The 24,944-nt window shown below is 39.5% G+C and overlaps 1 protein-coding gene across 3 annotated transcripts in view; it reads right to left on the bottom strand.

The window, feature by feature from the left end:
* Positions 1-2,685: 2,685 nt before the first annotated feature.
* The window catches only part of RNASEH2B (ribonuclease H2 subunit B), an 83,924-nt gene continuing 61,665 nt past the window's right edge, over positions 2,686-24,944 (bottom strand). Inside the window, exons 10-11 of one of the 3 annotated variants that reach the window (XM_066380928.1) lie at positions 23,849-23,929; positions 21,023-21,439 (exon numbers count right to left, since the gene is read on the bottom strand). In XM_066380928.1, the coding sequence (XP_066237025.1) occupies positions 21,323-21,439; positions 23,849-23,929 (198 nt within the window). In that variant the 3' untranslated portion in view covers positions 21,023-21,322. Of the gene's footprint in view, positions 3,327-21,022; positions 21,440-23,848; positions 23,930-24,944 lie in introns of those variants that run through there. The other 2 variants (XM_066380930.1, XM_066380929.1) reach the window with 2 other exon arrangements.

Here is a 24,944-nt window from a genome sequence, read left to right as displayed (position 1 = left end):
GCAATGTTTCTGCCCAGAAAAGCCCACTAGAAACTCTGGCCAAGGATTTTATTGGGGCCTGGTCACACAAGCTCCCTCTGCCTAGCATGTCCCGAATTTCCAGATCCCCCGGAGGAAAGCAGGCATTCAATTATACACAGTGGGCCACTTAGATCATATCGGTGTAAGGAGGTGTTACTAGCCAAGTTCTCAGATATCATCCAAGGGCCAACCTTGCAGGAAGGCAACAGCAGTCTCAGCCCTGCTATCTTAACTCCTTTGCACACGTGATAAGCTAAAACGATCTCTGCCTCCTTGGAGCTCTGCCCTGTGTAACTGGGGAGAGAAACGTTCATCTAATCACTACACCTGCGAACATAAACACATCTCTGTGATAGTTTCAGGAAGGAGAGGCACAGAGCGCCGTGAGAGCTCACACAGGGTCTGCCCCAGCCGCAAAGCTCAGGGAAGGCTCCCTAAGAGTTCCAGATGGTGAACGAGGGAGATCTGAACTGAGGGGAGAGCAGGGCTGCAGGAATAAGAGAGGGGCTTGCTGAGCAGTGAGGAAACAGTGTGTCTAGAAACCATGTAGCCAGAGTAAGCAGAGTGCCACGGATGGTCTGAACAGTTAGTCTGGCTGTAACAAATGACAAGATTGGAGCTGTGCACAGCTCCTAAAGCCTTGAGATCACCGGGAGGACTGGGGGCTTCATCCTAAGAGCAATGAGAAACAACTGAAAGGTTTTAAGTGAAGCTCTGTGTGTATGTGTGTGTGTGTGTGTGTGTGTGTGTGTGTGTGTGTGTGTGTTTGCGCGCACGCACATGTGCATTGGGGGGGGTTGGTTACTACTGTAAAGTTAAACAATTTAGTCACAATCTGCTAGAAAAAATCAACGCAGCAAAAGCTGTATATTAACAAAGGTGAGACATTATTCTCTGCTCTCTTCCTTTAGTCGTGTTTTTGTCTTACCTTAGTTTTATAGACAGGAACAGTATTCTCAGAGATGGTAGGGAAATACCCAGAGCATTTATTTGCAATGATCTCTAAGGCTCTTAGTAAATCTTCACAGCAGAATTAATTAGCTTCACCATCCATACTCATGTGAAACACATACAGTTTAAAGCAGTGGTAGTCAACCTGGTCCCTACCGCCCACTAGTGGGTGTTCCAGCTTTCATGGTGGGCGGTAGCTGAGCAACCAAAGTATAAATAAAAAGATAGATTTAACTATAGTAAGTTGTTTTATAAAGATTTATTCTGCCAAACTTAGCGAAAACCCGACATAAAGTACTTGGTAAGTAATTATTATTATATACTTTAACTTGCTGTAACTCTGCTTTATAAATTTTATAAAGTAAAGTTACTTCCCTACTTTATAAATCACCATTACTGTGGAACCGGTGGGCGGTTAGAAAATTTTACTACTAACAGAGATACAAAAGTGGACGGTAGGTATAAAAAGGTTGACTACCCCTGATTTAAAGCAAAACACATATTTTTACCAGGTAAGGGAAACCTACGAATTAAGAGCAGGGATCTAAAACCTTTCAAGTTTTGTGGATAGACTAACAATTACTTGACTACTTCTGGTATTTGGTAAGCAGCCACTTGAATACTAAATACAGAACAGTTAAACATAGGATCTTCCTCTAAGAAACTTACTAAATTAGATGTTAAGATTTTTTAAAAATTATAATTTTGAGAAATTTTAAGAAACTAATGGTATAAATGAACTGGGTATCTTTATGGTTATTGTATTAATATAATAGTAGTATGTTTTTATCATAGAAGAATTCTGACATAAGATAGGCAGCCAGAGAGCCAAGGACACAATTGATAAATGGAGTTTGTAGAAGATGCGGAGCTGTTCCAACAAGCCTTTCTCAAAGCGGGGAGCCTCACACCTGTGGGAGCATGGTGCTCCCTGAGGGGAGTGCTTCTGGAGGAGGGAGAGAGAAGGGACAGCTGTCACCCTGGCCAGTGCTCTTGCCTGAAATGTGGTCCTGAAAGGTTAACCAGTTTGCTTAAGGATACACAGCAAACTCAGAAGGAAAACGCCAATGTCGGCAGCTGCTTTGGGCCAGAATATACTGCGAGCTGAAATGGCAGCATTTGGGACTGGGCAAGGACAGGACAGAATAGGCCAAATTTTGATGCCATAACTGAATGCTGAACAATGGGCCAGGTTCTTGATTCTCACCCAAACCCAAAACAGCCTGGATTGGAACAGGTAATGTCCTCTTGAAGGCCTGTAATAGATCCCGAATTCCACAACTGCCTTCCTAGAATGGGGTTTTCGGAGCAAATTCATTCACCAGCTACAGAAGCAGGGAATGTTAAAAATCTCTCCAGATTAACAAAAATTTCTATGTGTGAAAGGAGGTATGTCAAAAATTTAGAGTACTTTCCAGAACCAGGTTGGTGTTAGAGAATCAGAAACAATTACTTCCTGTAGGAGAGGTTTGGGATCCCATGTGAATGCAGGAAGAGCACCTGAGTGGCTTCAGCCGTATTCCTCTTGTGTGGTCAGTAGACAACCCAGCTCAAACGCTTGGACATACCTGCACAAAGCCCCCACGACTCCTAAAACACGCTCACTACGTATCAGAATTCCCCACACTAACTTCCTTTTTGGCATCAACTTCCAACTTTCCCCCATGTCTTATGCCCTCACTCTAAAAAAAATAATACACATACTGGACAAATCTTTTAAAAATGAAGCAATGTTTATAACTCCAGCAGATCATAAAATGCACATGTTCAGATATTATTATGAATTAAAAGCATACATTAAAAAAAATAAGTAACGTTAGAAAGCTGGTTCATCAAAAAATAATCTTGGATTTAGTGTCAAATCCAAGATTACAATCACCACATATGCATGGTCACCACATACCTAACACATACTTGCCTAAGTCCAAGAAAGCAGAACAGGAGAACTTGGTCCGACTTCCGGAATGATCTGGATGTCACAGTGAGCCTTCTTCCCCCCATGCTTTGAAATCTGAAGCACTCTTTACTGTGAAGACCCAGCGTTCTATGGGGCTAGGCCTGGGGCAGAGGGGTGATGTGGCTTGAACCCCTAAGAGGACAGACAGGTTCACACTCGGGGGTGGCGTTCAAGTTCCACGAGGGACTCTCCTCCCAGGGATATGCCAGTGGTCTTCACACCAGTGCAACTGACCAGAGAAAGAGGACGTTGTGTGTAGTTCTTTAACCTACTTCTTTTGGCATTTGGTGATTTTTCTAGAAAATGCAGAAGTGAAAGCTGTAGCCCCTGAGGAGAAGCAGCCCAGCCTTGAGTGGACCTGCTGTCACTTGCCCCTTTTCTGTCTCTGTGCTGCAACCTAAAGAGAAAAGGAAAACACGTTGTATCCTACAGAAGAAGGAGCTGCCCGAAGCCCCAGGCGCAGCGGCACCGTCTGGAACAGGAGGGCGGCGCGGCTGGCGCAGTGCTCTGAGGATGTGCAGGTTTGCTCCTGAAAGGCCTCGGGGAAGGAAGGCTGCGGCCGTCTGCGCCTCATTCTCGGGCTCTGGGAGCGCGGATGGGTATGAAGCATATTTTCTTTCCAATGTTCAAAGGGAGTGAGATACAAAATAATGTGACGGTTGCCCAAATTTATGGAGCAGACACCATCATTTTAGAAAAAATAATACATGAAACAAACAAGATTCTAACATAATTCTTAAAGCATTTCTTTTCCCTTTGTTCCTATTTTTAAAAGTACAAAGCTTTATGTAGAATTCTAATGTATAAAAAAATAGATAGAGACTTGCTCGTGGAAGTGGTAGTCCCAAACCTCCTGCTGAACAATGCCACTGAGAGAGGTTATCACTATAGCTGGTTTCTTACTGAGGACAAAGTCAACCCTGCTTGATTCTGGAGCTGGAAGCCCACAAAAACAAAAGTTGATGGAAATCAGATTTCTACACCATAATGTGAGTAAGATGTCACAGGGATTAGACCTTCCCTGACTACCACACTTCCAGGACCCTGCCCACCTTCCCGGCCCTGCCTTCCCCACAGCCCCCAGCCTTCCCCACAGCCCCCAGCCTTCTCACAGCCCCCAGCCTTCCCCACAGCCCCCAGTTTTTCCCACAGCCCCCAGCTTTTCCCACAGCCCCCAGCCTTCCCCACAGCCCCCAGCCTCCAGCTTTTCCCACAGCCCCCAGCCTTCCCCACAGCCCCCAGCCTTCCCCACAGCCCCCAGCCTTCCCCACAGCCCCAGCTTTCCCCACAGCCCCCAGCCTTCCCCACAGCCCCCAGCCTTCCCCACAGCCCCCAGCTTTTCCCACAGCCCCCAGCCTTCTCACAGCCCCCAGCTTTTCCCACAGCCCCCAGCCTTCTCACAGCCCCCAGCTTTTCCCACAGCCCCCAGCCTTCCCCACAGCCCCCAGCCCCCAGCTTTTCCCACAGCCCCCAGCCTTCCCCACAGCCCCCAGCCTTCCCCACAGCCCCCAGCTTTTCCCACAGCCCCCAGCCTTCTCACAGCCCCCAGCCTTCTCACAGCCCCCAGCCTTCCCCACAGCCCCCAGCCTTCCCCACAGCCCCCAGCCTTCCCCACAGCCCCAGCTTTCCCCACAGCCCCCAGCTTTTCCCACAGCCCCCAGCCTTCTCACAGCCCCCAGCCCCCAGCCTTCCCCACAGCCCCCAGCCTTCCCCACAGCCCCCAGCTTTCCCCACAGCCCCCAGCCTTCCCCACAGCCCCTAGCTTTTCCCACAGCCCCCAGCCTTCCCCACAGCCCCCAGCCTTCCCCACAGCCCCAGCTTTTCCCACAGCCCCCAGCTTTTCCCACAGCCCCCAGCCTTCTCACAGCCCCAGCCTCCCAGCAGCTTTTCCCACAGCCCCAGCCTTCTCACAGCCCCCAGCCTTCCCCACAGCCCCCAGCTTTCCCCACAGCCCCCAGCTTTCCCCACAGCCCCCAGCTTTCCCCACAGCCCCCAGTTTTTCCCACAGCCCCCAGCTTTTCCCACAGTCTCCAGTTTTTCCCACAGCCTCCAGCACTCCCTGACGTGTGCAGCTATCTGATCCCTTAAGCAGAAACTTCTTGAAGGCAAGTATTTTGTCTGCCATGTTGGCTGCATTTCTAGTGCCCACAACAACATTTGGCACATAGCAGGTGTTCTTAAAGGAATAAATGAACCTAAGCTTATTCCTTGGCTTATATTTCCTTTTTTTTTTTTTTTTTTCATTTTTCTGAAGCTGGAAACAGGGAGAGACAGTCAGACTCCCGCATGCACCCGACCGGGATCCACCCGGCACGCCCACCAGGGGGCGACGCTCTGCCCATCCTGGGCGTCGCCATGTTGCGACCAGAGCCACTCTAGCGCTTGGGGCAGAGGCCAAGGAGCCATCCCCAGCGCCCGGGCCATCTTTGCTCCAATGGAGCCTTGGCTGCGGGAGGGGAAGAGAGAGACAGAGAGGAAAGCGCAGCGGAGGGGTGGAGAAGCAAATGGGCGCTTCTCCTGTGTGCCCTGGCCGGGAATCGAACCCAGGTCCTCCACACGCTAGGCCGACACTCTACTGCTGAGCCAACCGGCCAGGGCTTATATTTCCTTTTGAAAAAAACTACTAACATAACTAACCATAATTTTACACATATTCTGATTAAAACATATAAAGTAACAGTTCTTTTAGTGTCTATGAAGTTGAATCCTCTGTAAATCACATTTGGTGCTATTACCCTTCTCGAAGAGGCCTGATGAGTATGAGGCCATTGAAATAACATTTATTAACTAAAGTACAGTAAATCCTAAAAAGCTGACAGCTGAATTAAAGGTTTGCCATTCAAATACACTAGCCAAGTAAAAGCTATACTTAAATTCTGGCTCACCATTGCTGCAGCGAAACTGACCTACAGAGTTCATTATGAATAGGGCAAACTGAAGCATAATAAATCTGATTCTTTCTTCCTTAAAATACAAGTCACAACGAAACCAGACTACTGAAGGGCACAAGGCCATAAAGCCACACAAAGCATGGTATGCGTGAGAATCTCAGGGAGGCAAAAGAGGCCTGGGCCTGAGGAGGACAGGCACACCGCCAAGCCACCTTCGGCGTGTGTGGCCTCGCTCGGACCATCCAGGAAACGGAGAGCCCCTTCTGGCCTGCCTGCAGGGTTGTTGTGAAGATTAATTACACTGCTGATGTGGGCCGGCTGTAGACACGGTAAAGTGCTATTAAACACAAGGTGGGAAACCTTTCGTCAGTCTAATACCCCTGAGGAGTGCATAAATCTCTGTATAAATCTAATCGTTTCTTCAGTCAGGGTCAAAGCCTGTGGCCATCTTCCCAGGACACTACGGAGACTCTCCCACACTCTCTGCCTTCCTAGACGGGGCTCCTTGTCCGCTGCGGAGGGCTGATGCAGCTTACTGTCCGAAATCTCCAAATTCTGGATTCAGTCCAGAAGAAAGGGCTGTTTGGGAGAAAATATGTGGTACACAGTGGCAAAAAAGGGAGATAAACTTTAAGAACAGAGGAACTCAACCCTAACCTGTGGGAAGAGGCTGTCTTTCCAATCTGTTGCCGGGTGAGTCCCCAGATGTAACCGAAGCCTCTGAGGAAAGGCAATTGGTGCAGAGAGGCTAGAGGTCCGAGGGCCTGAGTCTAAGTTCTGGCTCAGTTCCTTATTAGCTGTGTAGTTCATGTGAAAAATGCTTAAAAGTTGCAAAGCACTTTTTCAGTGTTTATTTCTTTCCAATAATTGTGCTCTTTGCATTTTTTTCCACTGCAAAGTCACAGAATCCATGGAAAATGAAGAAAAAAGTACATATGACCCGACAACCCCCAGAGCCAGTATAAACATGTTGGTGCACTTCCTTCCAGAGCAGCAGCTGAGATAGGTAATCCATCTAGAGTTAGAGGCACGCCTGATGCACAGGGCGGGGTGCTGGCTCTCAGGGTCTCCTCCGCATGGCTGTGAAGGAGGCGAGGCTCCCTGAGCAGCAGGGCACGGGGTGGACACAGATACTCACGGGTCTAGTCTCGGCTCGCACAGAAGGCAGGACTGGTGGCAAAGCCGGCCGTTTGTCCACGCATCACAGAAGTGAGGCGATGGGACTGCCACCAGGGATGCTCCAGCTACTGTACTACTGTATTGGTCTTTTTAGAAAAATGACTTCTACTCTTTAAAAGCAAATTTTTAGTTTGGTTTGAAACATGGTTGGTCATTTTTCATTCCATTTACATTTTGAGATTAGGATTCCTATTAATTTGTCAGTTTGCATATAATATGGACAACACTATACACTTAGAAAATAAACAGTACATTTGAGTTTCTCACTCTGGACTGCCCTTGTGCTCTGTTAAGGCCGGAGCACCAGAAATGCAATCCTGGGAGTAGACTGCAGAGCACTAGAAGTAGACCCAACCAACAGAACACAATCCCACTCGACATTCACACCGAGTCTGGTGGAGGAGCGTGTCCTTGGGAGTGCGAAAGTGTAAAGCTTTGAAGATAAAAGAGCCTGAGCCATAGTACAAGTTAAACTGAAATTGAAGATAAACCAGACATAAAAAAGAAAAGAATATTGGTAATTTCAGATCAGTTTGAGAAATATGTACAGTTTGATGAAAAAAATGGGGGCTCTTATATGTGCACAGTGACTTTATAGTGTGCAGATGGTTCTTAAAGCTTTCTGCAAACTCAGCACACCAATAATAATAATAATAAATAATAATAAATGATTTAAGTAAGAAAATCAAAAGGCAAAGTATTTAAGCTCAAGTATACTAATATTTAGTATAACAAAGCCAAAAAGGTTTTAGTTTAAAATTCTTTAAAGAATTTGAAAACACAGACATATATGTGCCTGTGTACATGTGTGTTTAAATGTTTGTGCATATGTGTGTCTATGTGCATATAAGTGTATAATGTATATATAAGCCTGTATTGATTTGTTCCTGATATTGTTCCCCCAAGAAGCACTTGGCATGTGTAACAGCTAAGTTGTTCACTCTTCAATTACTATTCAACTCCCAGTAATGCTGTACATTGCAAGTGAGATTAGAATCTTCATCTTGGCATCAAAAGTAAAGTCAAAGATGAAAGAAAACAAAGTTGCTGATTTCCCAAATTCCCATTTAATCTATAGCTAGCGCATAATGTGAGCTCTCATTTAAGGCTCCTGGGAGCTAACATACAGCATGATGACTACAGTTAATAATACTGAATATGCACTTCATGTTTACTGAGAGAGGTCTTAAATGTTCTGACCACACAAACAAAAAAAGTAACTATGTGAGGTGATATGTTAGTTAGCTGCTTGATTGTGGTAATTATTTCACAATGTAAACGTCTATCAAAAATCATGTTGTAAAATACAAATGGCCAACAGATATATGAAAAGATGCTCATCTTCTTTAGCTATTAGAGAAATGCAAATCAAAACGGCAATGAGATACCACCTCACACCTGTTCGATTAGCTATTATTAGCAAGACAGGTAATAGCAAATGTTGGAGAGGCTGTGGAGGAAAAGGAACCCTCATACACTGTTGGTGGGAATGTAAAGTAGTACAACCATTATGGAAGAAAGTATGGTGGTTCCTCAAAAAACTGAAAATAGAACTACCTTATGACCCAGCAATCCCTCTACTGGGTATATATCCCAAAAACTCAGAAACATTGATACGTAAAGACACATGCAGCCCCATGTTTATTGCAGCATTGTTCACAGTGGCCAGGACATGGAAACAACCAAAAAGCCCATCAATAGATGACTGGATAAAGAAGATGTGGCACATATACACTATGGAATACTACTCAGCCATAAGAAATGATGACATCGGAACATTTACAGCAAAATGGTGGGATCTTGATAACATGATACGAAGCGAAATAAGTAAATCAGAAAAAACCAGGAACTGCATTATTCCATACGTAGGTGGGACATAAAAGTGAAACTAAGAGACATTGATAAGAGTGTGGTGGTTACGGGGGGGGGGGGGGGGGAATGGGAGAGGGAAAGGGGGTGGGGAGGGGCACAAAGAAAACAAGATAGAAGGTGACAGAGGACAATCTGACTTTGGGTGGTGGGTATGCAACATAATTGAATGACAAGATAACCTGGACTTGTTATCTTTGAATATATGTATCCTGATTTATTGATGTCACCCCATTAAAAAAATAAAATTATTAAAAAAAAAATCATGTTGTATACTGTAAATACATAAAGTTTTTGTCAATTATACCTCAATAAAGCTGGGAGCAAAAATAGAGCTCCTGGGAAGACAAGGAGTTTATATAACCACAATATATTCTAAAACGCAGTTCAGGTTGTGGACTTGATATAATAATCTCTGAATGTCACATAAAGCTTATTAACATTAGCAGGGCAATACAGATATAAACAATGTATGCTAACTTCAGATCCTAAGATACAGATAAAAGGACTAGAGCAGGTACAGTTCAAACCACTGACAAGAAATTCACAGCTCTTTATTTACAGAGATTAAAGATTGTATCTATTTCTATTTAAGTTTCAGTCTATATAGAGCTTAAAAATAAGTTTATGAATATGTCCTTGGACACCAAATTCTGCAGCATCAAAGAAAACCCACTCTCAGAACGAAAGCTGAGTTTCTACTTTCAACCATAGGTTTATCAAGTACCCCCAGTTGTACTGCATAATGTTTGTCTGAAGTATCCTTTACAGATTACTTGCTTGACTATCTCATGCAATAAATATTTATTAAAGGTCTACTTTGTGCTGCCCCATGTAGGTGCTGTGAACATAACCATGCACCAGTCAGACAAGGTTCTGGGAAGAGGGTAGGCAGGAAATGGGATGAAGGTACGACAGTCATACAAAGGCACCAATGTAAGAACAACCTGGCGTAGCCGAGGAGGAAAGAGAAAGCCAGATAAAAACTTAGACATTTTTAAAAATTGAACTTATTGGGGTGACACCGGTTAGTAAAATTACCTAGGTTTCAGGTATACAGTTCCATGACACATCATCTGTACAGTGTCCTGTGTGTTCACCACCCAAGTCAAGGCTCCTTCCATCACCATTTACTCCTCCTTTACCGTCTTTACCTCCCTCCTCTCACCTTTTCCCTCTGGTAATTACCATACTGTTGTTTGTGTCTATGAGTTTTATGATTATTTTTTTAATTAAATTATTATTTTTTCTTAAGCCCTTCACATTTTGAAAAACAAAGGTAGATCAAGATTCTCACTTTGACCCTTGGAAGAAAAGTCAAGTCTCAACTAGTGAGGACATTGGTTAGACTACTCAACCTATCTGCCTAGCATGTAATCCCCTTTACCAACGGCACAGTCTACGCCCAGCACTGGGCAGGACCCAAACTTGAACAGTACAGAGTTCCTGCTGCCAGGTAGCTTACCTTCCACAGAGGGGATAATTAGAATGTTTCAATAGCTGTTCTTTTCATCCTTTGCCCTCTGGGTTGGGTGTCACTGTCCTGGCTCCTATGGCACAGTGCCCCATAACTATAGCTGTTTTGGAAAGTAAATGTTATTTTATATAAAGTGCTCATAATTGTGCCAAACACATAAATGCTATACAGTGTTTGTTGTTAACAGTATCATTAGTAATTGATATGAAATCATCACATGAAAATAAGGAAATTAACATAGTTTCAAAGTATCTCAAAAACTAGGGCATTTTATAAAATAAATTACCTGTACTCTCTAAAATGTCAAGGTCTCTGAAAATCAAAGAAAGATTAAGGGACTCTTGCACATTAGAAAAAACAGAGATACAAATAAATGCAATACAGGGTATAGTAATGAATTAGATTTTGCAACAGAAAAACACAATTAGTGTAATAACAGGTGACAAATAAGGTGGTAAATTAATTAAAAGCATTATATTATTATAAACTTCCTGGTTTTGATAATTGTGCTGTGGTTAGGTAAAGTGTTAATGCTAGAGGAAGCTAGATAAATGGTAAATGAAAGTTCTATATTGTTTTTGCAACTTTCCTATAAGTCTAAAAATATTTCAAAATAAATAAGTAAAGAAAAAAGAAGAGAGAAATAGGTCTAGAAATGACAGGACATTTAAGCAGCTACTGTAGCTCTACTGAAGTATTTAAAAGAAAACATGAGTATAAACAGGAAAGAAGTGGGAAGACATAAAAAAGAACCAACAGAACATCTGGAACTAAAAATTACAATTTTTGAAATAAAATTCACTGAGATTAACAGAAGATAAAACACTACAAAACAAATTAACCTAAGTATGCATGTACAGATGAATAAAGATGTAGTATTAAAAATATACAATGAAATACTACTCAGTCATAAAAAATAATTAAATATTGCCAAATGTCACAATCTAAATGGATCCTAAGGGTATTATGCTAAGTGAAATAAGTCAGACAGAAAAAGACCAAAAGAAAGTATGATTTCATTCATATGTTGAGTAGCAAACAAAAAGTAACAAATGCACTAACAAAATAAACAAAACAAACTTACAGGATGGTGATTACCAGAGGAAAACAGGGCTGGAGAAGCATGAATTGGGGTCAAATATGTGGTGAAAAAAGGAGACTAGATTTTTGGTTGTGAGCATACACTAGAGTAGACTATAGATACTGAAATATCAATAAATGTACACCTGAAATTTATGATGTTATTAACCACTGTTTCCTCAATAAATTTAATAAAAAAACCAAAGCAAAAATAAGACATCAATGATAAAAATAAACTTGAAAATATAGCAAGAGAAACTGTTGCTAGACATTTTAACAGAATATTAAAAAAAGGACAAAATCAGTAAAATGACCTGCACAACAATATCAAGTGGTCTAGTGCAGTGGTCCCCAACCATTTTTGGGCCACGGACTGGTTTAATGTCAGAAAATATTTTCACGGACCAGCCTTTAGGGTGAGACGGATAAATGCACAAAATAAAATTATGCGACCAGCGTAAAAACTGCGGTATTTTTAAATATAATTGTCAAACTTACGAGACAAGTGTCAAGAGTGAGTCTTAGATGGATATAACAAAGGGAATCTGGTCATTTTTTAAAAATAAAACATCGTTCAGACTTAAATATAAATAAAACGGAAATAATGTAAGTTACTTATTCTTTCTCTGAGGACCAGTACCAAATCGCCCACGGACCCATACCGGTCCGCAGCCCGGGGGTTGGGGACCACTGGTCTAGTGCACATGTAAGTGAAGTCTCAGAAACTAAGGGGGTGTGAGAATAAAAGACGGGGGTGGTGTGGAAGGACGGGAAATGTTTGAAGAAATACTGACCAGAAAGTTTCCAAATTTGATATAAATTATAAACTCAAAATTCAAGAGTCTCAATGGATGCACAAACTAGATAAACACAAAGAAAACCACATAAACAAATTATAATCAACTTGCTGGAAATTAATAATAAAGAAAGAAAAACTTGAAAAGAAGCCAGGGAAGGAAGGTGACACATTTTACGAAGTAGAAGAAATACAAGAATTATCACAGATATCTCATTAAACATTATACCAGCCAGAAGACATTGATTCTTTAAAAGGATCAAAGAAATTAATAATCTGACAACCTTTCAAGAAAAGGCACATTTCTTAAAAGATATAAATTACTAAAGCTGGCACAAGAAAAAGGAGAAAATTAGAATAACTCTATCTAAATTAAAATTGATTTATTAATTAAAAACTTTCTCATAAAGAAAATTCCAGGCTCAAATGGCTTCACTGGTGAATTTTGTCCAACTTAAAAGGAAGAAACAACACCAATCTCACACAATTGTTCCTTCAGAAAACAGGTGATGATGGAATATTCCCCAAGTCAATTTATAAGGTCAATTTTACTCTGATACCAAAACTAGACAAAATTGTTAAAAAATAAAGAAAACTACAGACCAAAATCCCTCATGAACAGAGATATGACAACCCTTAACAAAATATTAGGAAATCAAACACAACACTACATACAAAAATAACAATACACTATGACTAAGTAAGGTTTATTTCAGTAATGTAAAGTTTAACACTTAAAATCAATTATTATCCTGCACATATGAAAAGATATTCCTTTATTTAAAAAACTACATGATTATCTCAGAGGATACAGAAAAATGGTTTTTACAAAATTCAATATTTATTCATGATATTCTTAGTGAATTGGGGATAGAACTTCTTCAACATGATAAAGTAAATCCATAAAACCCCCACACATATAGATCCATAATAGCAATGAGCATACCTAGACCTTGGTTTCTAAATACCATTCTATACTCCAAGGACCCTAGCTAATTCTATAAGAGGACCCTGACATAGCCAGTCACAGAACAAGTGAGGGAGTATGAAAGAATGATAAGAACATAGCAAAAAGATACAAGTGCAACTTGAAGAGGCTCCCACTGGCCCTTCTGGGACAATAAAAGCATTAAAATAAATTTTAAGATAATATAACCCACTAGATAAAATAAAATCTTCAGGTCCATACTGGTATAAGTTCATATATGAATGAATAGTGGAGAAGGAAAAGCTCTTCCTTATAGAAAAAGCTGACAAATTATCAGCAAAAGTGAATATACAAGAAATAAAAAAATATTAGAAATGATGGAGTCAGAAAAATCATGAGTAGAATCTAAAACTTATATATGAATGTTTGATAATATTAACTACTGTTGCCTCAATAAATTTAATAAGAAAACCAAAGCAAGGAGACGACATTAATGAAAAAAATAAACTCCATAATATGGCGAGAAACTGTCGTTAGACATTTTAACAGATTAAAAAAAAGGACAAAATCAGCAAAATGACCTGCAGAACAATATCTAGTGGTCTAGTGTGCATATGAATGTTTAATGTTTTCCAGATTAAAAGCTGTAACATCATCAACAAAAAAGGCAAGGTTACAAGATCGATGAACCTTTAACGAGACTCACCAAGAAAAAAGAGAGAGGACTCAAATAAATAAAATTAGAAACGAGAGTGGAGAAATAACAACTGACACAACAGAAATACAAAATATTGTAAGAAAATACTATGAAGAACTGTACGCCAAAAAACTAGACAACCTAGATGAAATGGACAAATTCCTTAAATCATATAATCTTCCAAAAATCAATCTGGAAGAATCAGAAAACCTAAACAGACCAATTACAACAAATGAGATTGAAACAGCTATCAAAAAACTCCCAAAAAAGAAAAGTCCTGGGCCTGATGGCTTCACAAGTGATTTCTACCAAATATTCAAAGAAGAACTAACTCCTATTCTTCTCAAGCTATTTCAAAAAATTCAAGAGGAAGGAAGACTTCCAAACTCCTTTTATGAGGCGAGCATAATTCTGATTTCAAAATCAGGCAAAGACAACACAAAAAAAGAAAATTATAGGCCAATATCCCTGATGAACTTAGATGCAAAAATCCTCAACAAAATATTAGCAAACCAGATCCAGCAATATATGGAAAAAATCATACACCATGATCAAGTAGGATTTATTCTTGGGAGGCAAGGCTGGTACAATATTCGCAAATCAATCAATGTGATTCATCACATAAAGAAAAGAAAGGAGAAAACCCACATAATTTCAATAGATGCAGAAAAAGCATTTGATAAAGTCCAGCACCGATTCATGATCAAAACTCACAGCAAAGTGGGAATACAGGGAACATACCTCAACATGATAAAGGCCATCTATGACAAACCCACAGCCAACACATAATCAATGGGCAAAAATTAAAAGCAATCCCCTTAAGATCAGGAAGAAGGCAAGGGTGCCCTCTTTCACCACTCTTATTCAACATAGTTCTGGAAGTCCTAGCCACAGCAATCAGACAAGAAAAAGAAATAAAAGGCATCCAAATTATAAAAGAAGAAGTAAAACTATCATTATTTGCAGATGATATGATATTGTATATAGAAAACCCTAAAGTCTCAGTCAAAAAACTACTAGACCTGATAAATGAATTTGGCAAGGTGGCAGGATATAAAATCAATACTCAGAAATCAGAGGCATTTTTATACACTAATAATGAACTGTCAGAAAGAGAAATCAAGGAATCAATTCCCTTTACCATTGCAACCAAAAAAATAAAGTACCTAGGAATAAATCTAACCAAGGAGATTAAAGACTTGTACTCAGAAAATTATAAAACATTGATAAAAGAAATCAGGGAAGATACGAATAAGTGGAGGCATATACCGTGCTCATGGTTAGGAAGAATAAACATCATTAAAATGTCTATATTACCCAAAGCAATTTATAAATTCAATGCAATACCAATTAAAATACCAATGACTTACTTCAAAGACATAGAACACATATTCCAAAAATTTATATGGAACCAAAAAAGAACACGAATAGCCTCAGCAATCTTGAAAAGGAAGAAAAAAGAGGGAGGTATCACACTTCCAGATATCAAGTTATATTATAAGGCCATTGTACTCAAAACAGCATGGTACTGGCATAAGAACAGGCACATAGATCAATGGAACAGAACAGAGAACCCAGAAATAAACCCACAGCTCTATGGACAACTGATATTTGACAAAGGAGGTAAGACAATACAATGGAGTAAAGACAGCCTCTTCAACAAATGGTGTTGGGAAAACTGGACAGCTACCTGCAAAAAAATGAAACTAGACCACCAACTTACACCACTCACAAAAATAAACTAAAAATGGATAAAAGACTTGAATGTAAGCCGTGAAACCATAAGCATCTTAGAAGAAAACATAGGCAGTAAGCTCTCTGACATCTCTCGCAGCAACATATTTGCTGATTTGTCTCCACAGGCAAGTGAAATAAAAGACAGGCTAAACAAGTGGGACTTTATCAAACTAAAAAGCTTCTGCACAGCTAAAGACAATAAGAACAGAATAAAAAGACAAACTACACAATGGGAGAATATATTTGACATAGCGTCTGATAAGGGGTTAATAACCAAAATTTATAAAGAACTTGTAAAACTTAATACCAGGAAGACAAACAATCCAATCCAAAAATGGGCAAAAGAAATGAATAGACACTTCTCCAAAGAGGACACACAGATGGCCAACAGGCATATGAAAAAATGTTCAACATCACTAATGATTAGAGAAATGCAAATTAAAACCACAATGAGATATCACCTCACACCAGTCAGAATGGCGCTCATCAATAAAACAACACAGAATAAGTGCTGGCGAGGATGTGGAGAAAAGGGAACTCTCCTGCACTGCTGGTGGGAATGCAGGCTGGTGCAGCCACTGTGGAAAACAGTATGGAGATTCCTCAAGAAATTAAAAATCGAACTGCCTTTTGACCCAGCTATACCACTGTTAGGAATATACCCCAAGAACACCATAGCACTGTTTGAAAAGAAGAAATGCACCCCCATGTTTATGGCAGCATTGTTCACAATAGCAAAGATTTGGAAGCAGCCCAAGTGTCCATCAGAGGACGAGTGGATTAAAAAGCTTTGGTATATATATATATTATGGAATACTACTCAGCCATAAGAAATGATGACATAGGATCTTTTACAACAACATGGATGGGCCTTGATAACATTATACTGAGTGAAAGAAGTAAATCAGAAAAAACTAAGAACTATATGATTCCATACATAGGTGGGACATAAAGATGAGACTCAGAGACATGGACAACAGTGTTGGGGTTACAGGGTGGGGGGAGGAGAGGGAGGGGGTTGGGGGAGGGGAGGGGCACAAAGATCATGGCTTTTCAGCATTTGCCATATTCCCCCCTTAATCTATAGACAGACAGAAAATATTTACGTATGGTGTTCCCACTATAAAGACTGCTGTCTTAGGGACAAATGCTGATGAACTATTTCAGCAGTTCCTCCTTCTTCAAAGACATATATGTCAACATAGAGCTCCATGTTTCATAGGACATACTCAAGTTCACTCCATGCTTTCTGGAGTTTTAGCACAAGGGAATGCCCCCCCCCCTTTTTTTTGTAGTATTTTTTCTTTTATTTATTTATTTTTTGTATTTTTCTGAGGATGGAGATGGGGAGGCAGTCAGACAGACTCCTGCATGCGCCTGACTGGGATCCACCTGGCATGCCTACCAGGGGGGAATGCTCTGCCCATCTGGGGTGTTGCTCTGTTACAACCGGAGCCATTCTAGCGACTGGGGCGGAGGCTATGGGGCCATCCTTATTGCCTGGGGTGGCTTTGCTCCGATGGAGCCTTGGCTGCGGGCGGGAGGAGAGAGACGAAGAGGAAGGAGAGGGGGAGGGGTGGAGAGGTAGATGGGTGCTTCTCCTGTATGCTCTGGCCAGGAATCGAATCCGGGAATCCTGCACACCAGGCCAATGACTCCGACGGGTCTACCATACCATGCTTTTTACTTAAAAAAAAAAAAAAATTTACATTTCTTTTGAATGCTGATGAACAGGAGACACCAAATCTTTTTCGCCTGCAAACTACTACCTTCTTTATTAGATCTAGCTAATAACACTGTTTTGTCTTTTTCCAAATAGCTCCAGATATATGGAAAAGATTTATATAGGCGGATGGGGATCCTCAAACCCCTCAGCGAGATCTTCTGAGAATGGCTTTTAAGATACCTAGAGGCAGAAAAAGCCCAATAGAGATCAGGGGAACTACCAGCTTTTAGGATACACCCTTAAAGGCTCCAACGCCCCAAAGGGGTCTCATAGGATGCCATCTGGGTCCTGCTTCAATAGTGGAAAGGAAGGTCATTGAGCTAAAGCCTGCCAGGCTTACACGCCTCTGCTGTAAGGAAACAGGGACACTGGAAGGTGGGCTTCCCCCTCGCTCCTCTAAGGGAGGGTTCAGTCTCTTCCAGCCCTGCTCCAGCCACCTATGACCTAACCTTGCCCAGAAAGCTGGGGTTTGCCACTGAAGGCTGAAGGTGCCCAGGGCCGTCGGCCCCATCTACGACACTGTGGACGAGCCTAGGGTATTTCTTCCAAGAAGCAGGTAAACTGATCTCATTTGCACAAGGGCCACTTAACTATGTCTTGCCTGAATAGTCAGGTTTTTTATTCTTCCCTCGAAGATCTCTGTTGTGGGTGTTGATAGTCCTATTTTCTGCTGCTTTGCTTAATATATAGTGTTTCCTTTATCCCTCCTACCTCAATGCCCCACTCATATTTCAGGCTGGGACCTACTCCTAATTTAGAGCTCTCTTTCCTCCTTTTGCCAACTTGTATTATGAATTTACCTTTGCCACCCAGCTTAGTGTATCCCAAGGTTCTCTTTACCATACCACAGTCACGGAGCTCCAGGGAAAAGCAACCTGGTCTCATCTCTCCAGGCAGAGGAGAACAGAAGCTCCATATCCACGCATGCTGCAAATGGCTTTTTCCAGTCTACCTGAATCATTACCAGCTAGAAGCAGTGGTCATTGGGACTTGGACATGAGCTGCAAAGTATAGAATGGTGACAACAATTCCAGTGCCATGTGGACTTTTCCTGTGGGGAACTTTCCTGGACTCCTGCTCCCTGTGACAGCTCCTAACAGACTGAACTGTGGTTGGGTTGCATTTCTCAGGGATTTGGCATGGTGGGGCCAACTTGGACTTGGTGAACATGTTAAGGACACTACTCTTTTATGGATTCTTGCTGTATTGGCCAAGAGTTTGCTTAAAGGCTTTTAATCACTGTAAAAAAAAAATAGAGGACTGGATGAAGAAGATGGGGCACATGTACACCATGGTATACTATTCAGCTAGGAGAAATGATGACATCGGATCACTTACAGCGGAATGGTGGAGTCTTGGTAGCATTGTGTGGGGTGAAATGGGCGAATCAGAAAAAAACAGGAACTGCAGGATTCCATACATTGGTGGGACATAAAGGCGAGACTAAGAGGCATGGACAGGAGTGTGGTGGTTGCGGGGGGGTGGGGGGAGGGAGAGAGGGGGGAGGGGGAGGGGTACAGAGAGAACTGGATGGAGGGTGGCGGAGGACGATCTCTCTTCGGGTGATGGGTATGCAACAGAACTAGATGACGGGATAACCTGGAGATGTTTTCTTTGAATGTATGTACCCTGATTTATTGATGTCACCCCATTAAAATAAAAATTTATTTATAAATAAATAAATAAATAAATTATAAAGCAATGTATATAAAAAAAAAAAGGGCAAGGTTCAGTGCTAGACAGTTTTACCACTTAAATTCTTTATAACTTTCCAGAAACAATGGGAAAGATGAGAAGCTAGAATAGTTCTGATATTAAAACATAACAGCAATATTACTTTTCAATACAGATGAAAAAAATCCTAAATAAAAGCCTTGCAAACAAGATTTAACAATGGCTAAACCAGATAGGGAACATCAATGCTGTCCTTTTTCTACTGTCAAGTAGGAACCTAACACAGTTTCATAGTGATAAATACTCTGTAGGTCTAGATGCCAAAGACATAGTTGAAGCAAGACACACGAATTACCGAGTTAAACTTTAAAGAAACTTTAAGTATGAAAGTAAATATAAAAAAATTGATATTTTATCATCTTAACAGCTAGTGTCAGAATTAATGGTCAGGTACATTAATAAAATCATAAATTAGACAAAGATGACTACTATTATTACTCTACAACACTAATCTAGATAGTCTTGTCCATGGTAATATGATACGAAACCTATAAAAGAGGCAGAACTATTAGAAGGAATTGCACACAATTTTTTCAGAGTAAGATTATATACTTTATTATGTATTACAAAACTCAATATGAATATGAAAAGAAATTTAGGTTAATAGTTTAGTAAATTGGTTATTTAAAATATAAATATATAAAAATGTAACACTTTGCCACAAAATAGCCAGTTAGTAGAAAAAAAAAGATTTCAATTATAGCAACACAAATACCCACAAGAAAGAAGTAAACAGAGCTTACGTGAAGATGAAGAACCAAATGTTACTGAAAGGTATGATTAGGGTTTTAGTAAATACAGAGAAATACTATATTCCTGAATGAGAACACTGAATTTAGTAAAGATGTCTGTTTTCCCCAAAATTTTATAGGTCTAACAAAAATATCAATAAAAATCCCAGTGGAACTTTCTCATAAAACCTGACAAAATAATCCTGCAGAACTAATGGAAAAATAAACAGGTGAGAAAATAATAAAATTAGAGCTTTTCTCATAGGATATTTAAATATAAATTCTCTAGGTAATTTGAGTTAATTAAATATAAAGCAAAAGTTAACTGTTAAAAAATTAAAAGAAAGTTAAGTGACTAGTAAATGTCCCTATAAGGGAAACATCTAAGTATAAAATTATAGAATAGTCTTAAGAGTCAATGAGAAAAATACTGACATTCAAACAGTTTAATACAGGGCATAAAAGGATAATTCTCTCTATAAGATGACAAATAATCAGTAAATGTGAAAAAATGTTCGATATCATTACTAATCAGGAAAATATGAATTAAAATGACAATAAAATGCCTTTTTCCACTTATTTGCAAAGACAACATTTAAAGCTAACAAGGCGGTACTGAATAAGATGAGAATTCACACCACCATTTGTTAGAATACAAGATTCTATAAACTTTCTGCAAAATATATCCCCACAAATATGTATCTGGAGGACTCAGTTATAAACCAGTAAGCCTGCATCTAAAAATCCACTCTAAGGAAACAATGAAAGATGTGGACAAATATCTGCATATAATCTGGTTCTACAAATAGTGAATAGCTAAAAATAATCTAAATACTCAAAACAGAAAGTGGGTTACGGTTACTAAATAATCAAATATCCAAATAATTGAAAGTTACTATCATTAAAAAAGCATATTGATAGCCTAGAAAAATGCTCCCAAAATGATGTTTTAGAGGAAAAGATGATAAAATTATAATTCCTTTTAAAAATTATAAAATATACCATATTATCTTTGTGTAATAAAAGTTGGGAAACTACAATTTTTGTTTTATACTTTTCTCTGTTTTCTACAAGGAACATGTATTCATAAAACAGAAAATACTATTAAACAAAATCTAAAAACTAAAGAATTATAAGAAGTAGTAGTTTATCAGTTTTGCTATCTGATTTCACTCAGTATATTGAAAACCATATTGCTATAGCTATTTGACAAAATTGCATTAATAAAATAACAGGCATACACTCAAACATTGTCACATGTCATTTTATTAAGGAAATTGAGATCTAGAGGTTAATTCTAGTCACTTGATTACTTTTCAGTATGTCAAAGAAGACTCCAAAGTCCATAAGCCATTAGGTACACAATTACTTTCCCATATTTTGTTTAGGAACATAAAATTCAAATACAAAGAAATGTTCAAGTGACACTAAAAACTGCTCTTTTTCAAAGGGTGGTGATTAAGGGTAAGGAATACAGCGACATGGAGGAAAGACAAAAATGCAACATGTTAAAGACAAATATTTTTGCTAGATTTCATTTTCAAAGTTTCAAATTTTTCCAGCTTTTTTTTTAGGTTTTGCACCGAAAAAGGAGTCAATACTTTTCATTCCAGTCTTGTCAACTTTAGCCAAAGCCTTTTGAGCTGCGGTCATTTTGCTATTTTTCTGTTAATGAAAATAAGAGAGAAAAATTGTTTCAAATGCAACAGTTGTAAGTCACACATGCAAATCAAAAACCAGACCATGCACGCCTCAGGTTCATTAAAGAAGGTAAGCATTTGCTAACATGCTTCATAAGGGAGTGATTATTTTTTTAAGTTCTGATTTCTATTCAGAATTCAGACCTGAGAGATAAAATATTTTTAAAGAAGCATGAAACAAACTGAAGCTTCTAAGAAGTAGAATGCTCCTATAGCTTACTTCAGGGAGGAATAATTCTAGACAGTGCATTAATTAAGTACAATAACACAAACAACGGAACAGATACAGACAGCAGTTGTCAGAGGGAGGAATTAGTCTTGTATGAATATATATACATATTTACCATTTGATTTTATTCAGAGGCTCTATGGGAAAACTGAAGACAATGCTATTATATTCAAAGATAACCTGTATTGCAAAGGATCTCAGACCAGCTACCTGGCCCATTTTCCCTTCAAAAAACAAAATACTTTCCAAAAGGCTGACTCCAAATATCTCTGCCCTGTAAATGGCTTTTTTTTTTTTTTTTTTTTTGCCAAATCCTAGCAGAAGGTAAATAGCAGCTGATTTGATTTGGATGTATCACAACTTGTTCAGCAGAAGCATAAAAAATGGGAATCAGCAAAGAAAAAACTCAGTGGCCTCCCTGGGAACTGTAAGACAGTCATTGCCAAAGTATCTTTTAAGGGCACAGCATGTGATCCCTGAAATTTTCTTCTCACATACTGTCACTTATAATTTAGTAGGCTTATTTTTTGACTGGATAATAAAAAGTGACAGTCTCTCAGATAAGTCATCCCTGCATTTAACTGACATCCTGGTCCACCCCTTATCTCACTGGTGCCAGGCCCAAGGGGACATAATGGGCAGTTAGAAGGATGGGGAAGAAATAATTCTCACGAGAAACTTAAAAACGCCCAGCTTACAGAAACCATGGAGAAAACTAGCCATCTAGCCTATCTCCAATTGGATTATTCCCTGACATCACATGCCCAGATAAATTACATACAGATTTAAGAATAAAATTTACTTAAAAACTTTAAACTATAAGGGAAGTAAATGCCGTTAAAATCTAAGTGGAACTTAACTCATTTGGGATGGCCAAGGTCTTACCTTCTAAGCATAAAAATAATGAGAAAATCATAAAGAAGAGTCATTTCTATATTTAATCCTCAGGGAAACTTAAAGCTATTTAAAAATTAAATGAAAAAGCTAAACACATATTGGGAAATTCTTTGTACCTGATATGTCATGAAAAGTGTTAATAGCCTTAATTTAGAATGAGCTCTTACATACAAACAGGGAAAACATTACTATTCCAATATAAAAATGGGTAGGAGGCATGAACTGACATTTTGCAAAATTGCAATTAGCCAATAAACATTTGAAAAATCAACTAGCTTTCTAGTTAAAGAAATATAGCCTCATCACACAGGCAAACATTTTCAAGAATAAAAATAATATCTGACATTGTCAAAAATGCAAGATGAATACTTATCAGAAATAATGGTTGGGAGCACAAATTCCTACTACATTTTTGAAAAGCATTTCATATGTATACCTCATTAATTATGGGAAGAGCTCAGGTTTCCTAAGCTCTTACTCTTAGTTCTAAATTGTGTTTAATGTGATAAGCAGAGATACAGTCTATAAATAAGAATGTATACCACTGCATAAAAACAAAATATAAAAAAAGAAGTTAAAACTATGTATCCAAAAATAGGGGAATAATTAAATAAATTATATTTCATATGGGGAAATAAAATAACATACATGAGTGAATATGATAAAAAAAACTAATACATTTTCAAAGAATGTTTAATGATATGAACAGTTTCATAATATGATGATCAATGAAAAGGGCAGAACCCAAAACTATAATATATATTATATATATATTATAATGCCAATTTTAAAACATGGATATAAATTCATAACACATATATAAGATAAAACTTAGTAAGAAATATTACAAAAATATTTGTCAGAGTGATTACTGAATGGCGGGGTTATTGACAATTTTTGTCATCATAATAATTTCTGGGAAGCTTCTGGGCAGTAGAGTTGAGAAAATATTACCTTTGGCAGCTCCTGCCCTCTGCCCCATCCTATCACTCTAAATACACGCAAAATTTAGGCATGTTCTTGCTAAGTATACTGCATTTCTCTAGTTCCTAAGGCTCCCTTGCTTGACATTTTCATTGCCACTCACAATTATGAGTTGCTGATTAACTCATATAAATAAACTTAAGTCACTAGTTAATAATGGCTAACATTATAAGATCACAATCAAGCATGCAATCATTCCCGATGTCCCCATGTGGCATCCCCCACTGGGTCTAAGAGGATGCCATGACATCAGGACACACATACCTTTTCAGTCTTCAAATCTTTAGTATTAAACTTAGTGTAATCTTCTTTTGCTTCTACAGGCCCATCTGATAACTTTACTTTCTGCAATGTTAGAGCAGTGAAGTGAAGTGGTGTAAAATGTCACCTTGACTCATCAATCTATTTAAAAGGAACCAATGTGCAATTTGGACCCACACCGAGGCCAAACGAAGTAGCTGGCCTTGCAAAGGGCTGTTTTTCCAAGCCCCTTTACATTTTGATGATTATCTAGGGAACTAAACCACACAGCCCTTCTGGGGAGCAGTTTTGGTCACAGAGAATATAATTAGGCAAGTCCCAGCCCCAGCCTAGGCAGTTGAGCAGTCTGAGCACACACTTTGCATGTATCAGGGACATGCTGACTTCTAGGACAATTTAAGGGGGGGTGTTGAATTCAGGCACAAAAGCAAAGATGAGAATTCCCTTTAAGGGAGCCAGGTGTGCAGGGCTCATGTAATGTTCATTTAGGAGTAGCGCTTATTATCATCTTTGTATAGCTTTGTGTTGTTACCTTCTTTCCATTCAATAATTTCATTTAATCCACATAACAGCTTTGCAAAGCAAGCAGCCAGCAAAAGAAGGAAGCACAGAGAGGTTAAACAGATAACTTAAAGCCACTAGTAGAGGACTTAGATCTCATGTCTGTACCAGCACTCTTTCCATAGGCCCAACACAACCAAGTCAACCTTTACTTCACGTTTTCACCTCTCACACAAGCATTTTGCACCAACAAACGTGAGAACCTTGTCAAGAGCTAGACTAAGCCATGATGTTCACATTAGGGAAGGAACCCTGTCACATTTATTATGCAAAGGGCACAGAGCAGGGCAGATAAGTCTTTAGTGTGGAACACTGACTACACAGTGATCACAACTCAGAATTCTGCAGATCTGTAAGCTCTTTGTGGACAGCAGGTTGACAGGACCAACCTGGATCCAACCTAGGAAACACAGACTGTTCCCAGCTTCACTAGTCACAGCCCAGCTCTTTCTAAACGAAGAACTGGTAGAATTGGTGCTAAAAGATGCCACAGTGCAGGTGTAACAGGGGATAAAACAACATGTCTTGAAATTCTTCA

This window comes from Saccopteryx leptura, chromosome 4, assembly GCF_036850995.1.
Source record: "Saccopteryx leptura isolate mSacLep1 chromosome 4, mSacLep1_pri_phased_curated, whole genome shotgun sequence".
Lineage (NCBI taxonomy): Eukaryota > Metazoa > Chordata > Mammalia > Chiroptera > Emballonuridae > Saccopteryx > Saccopteryx leptura.
This window is presented reverse-complemented; position numbering and strand designations above follow the sequence as displayed.